The sequence below is a fragment of the Phyllostomus discolor genome, chromosome 5 (assembly GCF_004126475.2).
Source record: "Phyllostomus discolor isolate MPI-MPIP mPhyDis1 chromosome 5, mPhyDis1.pri.v3, whole genome shotgun sequence".
NCBI classification, from domain to species: Eukaryota; Metazoa; Chordata; class Mammalia; order Chiroptera; family Phyllostomidae; genus Phyllostomus; species Phyllostomus discolor.
Window position 1 is genome coordinate 92,684,149 of NC_040907.2, and position 6,873 is coordinate 92,691,021.

The 6,873-nt window shown below is 38.0% G+C and overlaps 1 protein-coding gene across 10 annotated transcripts in view; it reads right to left on the reverse strand.

Moving 5' to 3' along the window:
• The window catches only part of MAK (male germ cell associated kinase), a 104,658-nt gene extending 98,011 nt beyond the window's left edge, over positions 1-6,647 (reverse strand). For 6 of the 10 annotated variants that reach the window (XM_036026577.1, XM_036026576.1, XM_036026572.1 and 3 more), the window contains exons 1-2: positions 6,414-6,565; positions 860-1,182 (exon numbers count right to left, since the gene is read on the reverse strand). In XM_036026577.1, the coding sequence (XP_035882470.1) occupies positions 860-960 (101 nt within the window). In that variant the 5' untranslated portion in view covers positions 961-1,182; positions 6,414-6,565. Of the gene's footprint in view, positions 1-859; positions 1,183-5,714; positions 5,906-6,413 lie in introns of those variants that run through there. The other 4 variants (XM_036026570.1, XM_028512032.2, XM_028512033.2 and 1 more) reach the window with 4 other exon arrangements.
• Positions 6,648-6,873: the final 226 nt, after the last annotated feature.

Here is a 6,873-nt window from a genome sequence, read left to right on the forward strand (position 1 = left end):
CAACTTTTATATCATTCATTACCTTAGATTTAAACAAGAGGCCCATAAAATCAAGTGATTTATTTAAATTGGCAATAATTCAGAAGTAACCAAATTTTAGAAATAACTTTCTTGAATTTTGTTTTTACTGCCTCTCTTCCCTGCTAATGTTGGTTACCATTAAAGATGAATACATAAAAAGTGAATCTACGGTAATAAAGTAATTCCAATACATATGCCACAGAAAGAGATTGTATTATTTATATGAATGTATTTTTAGTCACCACACAAAATGAGAGACAAGAAAAACAAGACTTATATTCTAAAAATATTTCTTCAGGTGTAGAAATTACAAAGCTGGATTATGAAAAATCAGAATCCTGTATGTCCTACTGCTTTCATTTAGCATTATAATTTGCTATTGAGATATTCTAGAAGATTCTCAGAAACCTTAGATTTATCCATATTTATTAAACTAATTCCTACAGGAATTATTCTGAGCCTGTACAAGAGTGTAAAACACAGGACGGGGTAAGGAAATAAGTAAAGGAAAGGCAGCATAAAGAATTAGCAACACACCATGGTAGCCAAGAAGGTAGCAGTAGATTTAAACCCTCACTCAGCAGCTCCCTTATTATATGACCTTGGATGAATGACTTAATGACCTCTACGTGCCTCAAATTCCTTAGCTATAAAGTAGAAACTAATGCATAAGAAAAAGTTATTACAAACTGCCTAGCACTCATTAAATACTAGATGTGCCCAAGTCTATGATCTACAGTAAGACACAAAAGCATTACTGTTTGCATGTATTCTCAAGCAAACAAAGGAAAAGAAAGATCAGCACCAATGGTAAACTTTGCAGTGTTGTATACAGTACCTTTTGATGGCCACCAGTTCCCCAGATTCATTACTCTTGCCCATTAGCACACTCCCATAGGTGCCGTCTCCTAGCTGTCGCATGGTTGTATACCGGTTCATCTTGGAAAAATAATGCAGCAGTTGTTGATTACAATGGCTTCTTTGTGGGATATAAATTTAAATGCTTTTTAATTTTTGTTTTTGCTGTTAGACTGTTGTTGCTACACTGGTGACAGGTTTGTCATCATTGAACATAGGTTCATTCCCAAGACTATGCAGGTTCATGAGTTACAGCAATAAGGAATCTGGCAAGGAAACAGTGCATCCATTCTTATAAATACCCTATAAAAAATAATAACAAAAGAACTTTCATTAAAGAATCTCACCCCTGGCTGGCATAGCTCAGTGGATTGAGCGCGGGCTGGGAACCAAAGTGTCCCAGGTTCGATTCCCAGCCAGGGTACATTCCTGGGTTGCAGGCCATAACCCCCAGCAACCGCACATTAATGTCTCTCTCTCTCTCTCTCTCCCTCCCTCTCTCTCTCTCCCCCTTCCCTCTCTAAAAATAAATAAATAAAATATTTAAAAAAAAAAAAGAAAATGAAAATTATAGTATATAAAAAAAAAAAGAATCTCTTCAAGAAGTTTATTGGTAATATATAGCACAGAGAAAATTATGAATAATATAAATACTAATGTGTTAAACATTTGTCAGTAAATCATTTATGTTTTTTGGAATGAAGTTTACATTTAACAGACTGATAATATACCTTTGGTACTGTACTATTTATCCCAGGAATGTTCAATAAATATCAGCCTAGTGATGTGTATGACTTCTTTTTTTTTTAAATATAATCTATATTATTCCAAATCAGACCTTGGGAAATCAGACATCTATACTATATCAATCCTTTGAATCACTTTCTGCATCATATTTAATCTGGACCATAATCCACTGTGTGAAACTCCTAGGCAAGATCTCTTTGGAATCCAGGAATTCTCATGTTTTGGAAAAGTAATGTGGTGCATATACTGTATGTAATGCAATGCTTCCCATTAGCCTCTTAATATACCTACAGAAAAATATATGAAAAGTATACTAAGCAAAATAAAAAAGACTATGAATGTCCTCCCATCATTCAGGTCATATCTTGTTGCAAATGTGTTTGCACAATTTTTAAAATTTCACCTTTCAGAGAGCTGTGGATTTCAAAACTACAAATAAACAATTATGGATATAATTTGAAGGGTACAGGTTTCAATAGGTTCTGATTTTATTATTACGATTACAGAAAAACAAAACTCTAGGCTTAGTGTCTACTTCATTACATTTGTTTCTTCCCACTGTTCTTAGTTCCACATTTAAGAAACTGGTTCTCAGTTCATACCTACTTTTCATTCTTATTTTGCTTTTAAAAATCTCTATTAATTCTGCCCTGGCTGGCGTAGCTCAGTGGATTGAGCAAGGGCTGCGAGCCAAAGTGTCGCAGGTTCGATTCCCAGTCAGGGTACATGCCTGGGTTGCAGGCCATGACCCCCAGCAACTACACATTGATGTTTCTCTCTCTCTCTCTCCCTCTCTCTCTCTCTCTCTCTCTCTCTCTCTCTCTCTCTCTCTCTCTCCCTCCCCCTTCCCTCTCTAAAAATAAATAAATAAAATCTTAAAAAAAATCTCTATTAATTCTGTTACAAGGCATTATGCTTAATTGCAGGATGTCTGGCATCATTAAAATAAATAGTGTGTTTTAAAATGCCTTTTATAATTTGATACTTCATTCAAAGATTATTTTCCTTTCATTGCAGCACTGTTTCATTTCTACAAGATCAAATTAAATCACAGAAATTGCTTCTGTATTATATGCATAAATTAGGACAGACAGGGATGTGATGTAGTTGTCAATGTACCTGAACTTCCAACAACAGGCTTTCTGGAGAAAAAAACAAACAAGTGTAGAGAAGCACAGTAAAACTAAGTTGTTTCTTATATTCAGGAATATACTTGTCCACAGGAAACTTCAGAAAAACCCTGTGGGGCTTTTCAATAACAGGGAGTGTTTTTATTTCATACAGATAAGAACCCTTTCAAAGCTACATGGGAAATAATTCAGGCTATGCTAACTCTGTGGCCAAGATCTTGAAAAAGAGATGATGATAGCAGCTTCCAGTTCTATTTAGGGGTTCCTCATTTCTTTTAGCTTGCATCTGAGCAAATGGTTTATCAAATGGCAGCAAATGGTTCCCCTATTCATGCAGTTTTTTGCAAGTGGTCATTAAATTATACATAAACACAGATTCTAAATATTAAAGTATTAACATGGAGAAAGGCAACATCCCTCAGCAGGATACTTGACCAAAACATGTATTTGCTTTTATTAATTTTTACTTTAGATGTACAAGAAAATACAATTTTGAAAATCTTTTGGGTTGTTTTGTACTACATGCTATGATTAAACTATGGGCTGAAATGTATTTCTTCTGATCATTTAGGATTTCATGAAATCAGTATTTTGCAATTTACAATCAACATATTACATTACTTAACAGTCTTTTCTAGCTACTCTATTTAAGATGACATACACCTATCTCTCTTAAGGAAATGGTGCTCTCTATAGGTTTACTGCATAAATAACCATACAGAGAATATAACTGTCCAAAAGGCTATGATGTCCATCATACCAGTAAAATTATAAAATAAAAATACAGAAGGGTTAAATAACCTATCAATGATCAATCGGAGAATCAAAGATGGAGTCAGTCTGATACTTGCATTAGCCTGAAGCTGTGTTCTTTCAGTGTAGTCCCTAATTTCAAAATGACCCATTCCTATTGGCTTTTACGATCACCGATATAGCTGATTGTAATAAACCACCCCTCTTTTCCCTCAAACCATTCAGAATCTGCCCTACAACAAAAGCTGCCCCCTTCCCACGTTAAGATTCCTAACTCAACTGCTTTACCCTAAAATACCAAGATCCTCCAAATTGGAATACCAAGATTCTACAAATAGGGAAATGGTTTTTCCTAATTAATAAAACTCTGGGGCTACACCTGGTTCATCCTATTCCTGAAGGACCTTGTAAAAACAACAGGCCAGAAACAGTGAGGGGAAAGAAATTGTGAGTAAGGGAGAAGGGAGGCTACCTGGAGCTCCCGTCATGAGAATTTTATTTTTCACCTCACCCCAAAAATTATTTAATTAAGACATCGAATTGGATAATAGCATTGCTTTCCTTTGCAAATGTGTTGCATATGCAACAATTACTTTCATGTTAATACCTAACTGAAGGTCTAAGAGATAGAAAGTAAATGTACGCAATTCTGCAAAAGGACACATTGCTTGAGAAGGAAACAGCAATCATTTAAAGGGGGAACAGTAGTCCAAACTTTACTTTGCAGTGACTTAGACTGTAAAAGTGGAATTAATTACCTTTCTCATTCACTAGTAAGACAATGAACCACCACTATCACAAGCACTATTAGCACAACAGATCATTCAGTCCTTAATACCTATCTGCATTTGGCCTCAAAACCCAGTTTTAGAGTGGCTTCTGGAACTTCATTCCAAGCCTAACCAACGGACTTTCAAATATACACTGGAAATACAAGGTTTGTTTCAAGTGAGGGTGTCTACAGGGTAGGGTATTTATATTCAAGGAAGAATAAACAACAGACGTGGTCATTTCCCAGCTTCTTTCATTTGAGGGGTTGAGTAGTGAAAACTGTGAATATGACCCTACCCAATCTTTTAGTAAAACAAATTTACATACCATGGTCCCAAACAAAAGCTTTGGAAAGCCTCTTTTGAGTCATATTAACTAAAAAATAAATAGCTCTCCAGGCTGAAATGCTAATCATTTCAGCTGTCCCCTTACCATGGCCTAATGTGAAGATGCATAAATATAAAGGGTTCTAAAAAATCATTATTCCCATGGGCCTACTTGCACAAACAACTATTAATACTTTTATCAATGTAGCATGGAAAGGTCCTAAACTGGTTACTAATCAAAAGCAGTATATGTAACTTAAGGAACATAGACTACCTATGGGTTCCCAGTTCAAACACAGTATTTCTCTACAAGTTACATATGTTCTTTTCTGTTGACCTACGGAAAGCTAATTCTGCAAAACAGACAGGTATTAACATGATTTCTTACATACATGAATATTTCTATACATTTATTTCCATATACACATGTAACAAGGCAAAACACAAGTACAGGTATATAACTATGATCTTCAGCCTAACAGAACTGTCAGGTACTTGGAATTTCCTACAATCAAGCTACAATTATTTACTTTCCTATGGGTTAAACAAACCTTATATTCTGATTTAAAAAAAGACATTTATTTAGAGGCCCATCAAATTTCTCTCCTGCTTGTTTTATTTTTATCTAAATGCACAATTACTGCTCATGTAAGTGTACAATTGCTGTAAAGTTTAGCTTTATTCTCAACAGCTTCTGCCAGTTAAGAGGGATTTAGATAGGATTAAAGAAGATTAACATAGAGGGCAAAGGGAGGGCAAAATTTGTGTCTGCCACTGAAAAGACACCATTGGATATCTTCAACTTGTATTTGTAGAACCTACTGTATGATATTATTTTTTAAAAAGTAACGTTTTAAAAAACACTAAGTTGTTTAAAAAGCAAAACAGAAGATTTCGAAGTAAATCGTGTTTACAAAAATTAAAAGGAAAGCTTTCACAATGGAAAAACAAAGATTCCGTGTTAAAATATAATTGCACTGGTGCTCTTTGCTAATAGTCTCAAATCATTTTAAAACTAAAAACAAAAACCCCACCAGAGATCTAACATCCTTGCCCAAGACCAGCCTCTTGAAGGCAGTAAGTGGTCGCCTTCGAAGAAAAGACGTACCTGCTTTTCCCCATCACGCAGCGGCAAACTGAGGGGTGACAGAGGCAAAGGCAGGCCAAAGAGCTGAAAAGTAACTGTCCCCACGACTATTTTGACTCAACGGGTTGTTGTCTGATTAAAATTAGTCCGATAACTTTGACTTTCATGATGATTCCGTTATCATTAGAACGAATGTCTGCTCATTTAAAAGAATTATCTAAACACAATTACAAAATCTCTTTCCTTTTATAAATGAGATTACAAACCACTAAAAACCAGTTTTACTGGTACCCTCACTTTCCAACCCGACTTATTTGCAGTAAAGAAAGTTTTCTTTACACCCGTACTCTTATCCTTTTCGCGCAAAGAGGGTCCTTTAAAAGACTTCTCCCTCCATTTTCACTTTGTAGCAGTTCCGAACTCCTTTCGCTGCTTCCTCAGACCCGACCCCGCCCTCCCCTCACTCCTAAAAGTAGTTTCTGCTCCAGCACAATCAGTAGAGGGAGCCGCGGAGACGGAAGAGTGGCGCGACCCTAGGGTAGAGGTTTGGGGGCACGGACCCTCGGATTAAGGATGTTCCACCGGCACCTCCGAACCAGTCCAATCCCTAACGTCTGAGAGCGCCGGAGAGTGGTCGAGGGTGTGTGGCAGAGCAGCGTCGGCGACCCCTCCCGCCGCACCGCCCCTCCCCGGGTCTCCTCCCCGAAGTTCCTCCTCTACCAGAGTACGGGCCCCTTCTCTCCTCGGAGGTTGACTCTGGTGGGACTGGGCTTCGAGGGGACATGCTGAGCCAGCCTCGCTTGAGCTCGGGCTGGGTAGGTGGGAGAGTGGAGGCTTCGCAGCCGGTTTGGGATTACCTGCCCACGCCGGCCGCTTACCTCAAATGCTCCTTGTGAAGCGCCGGCGTCCTGTGTGTTTCATCTCCTAGGAAACAGCGGGAATGCGCAGCCCGCTAATTTACACTCGCACCCAGAGGGGCGTGGTCTAGCCGGGCAGGCCCCGCCCCATCCTGCCCTCTGGCCTCCTTGAGGGACCTGGCTTCTTGGAACACCTGGGCGTCTGTTGAGCCCATTTGGTTGGTTGGTTTGCTGTTTATTTTGTTGGGTTTTGCTCCAATTCTTTCTACCAAGTCTTGCTTGATTCACTAAATCTGGTTTCCATGTTAGGGAAGGGGAAGAGA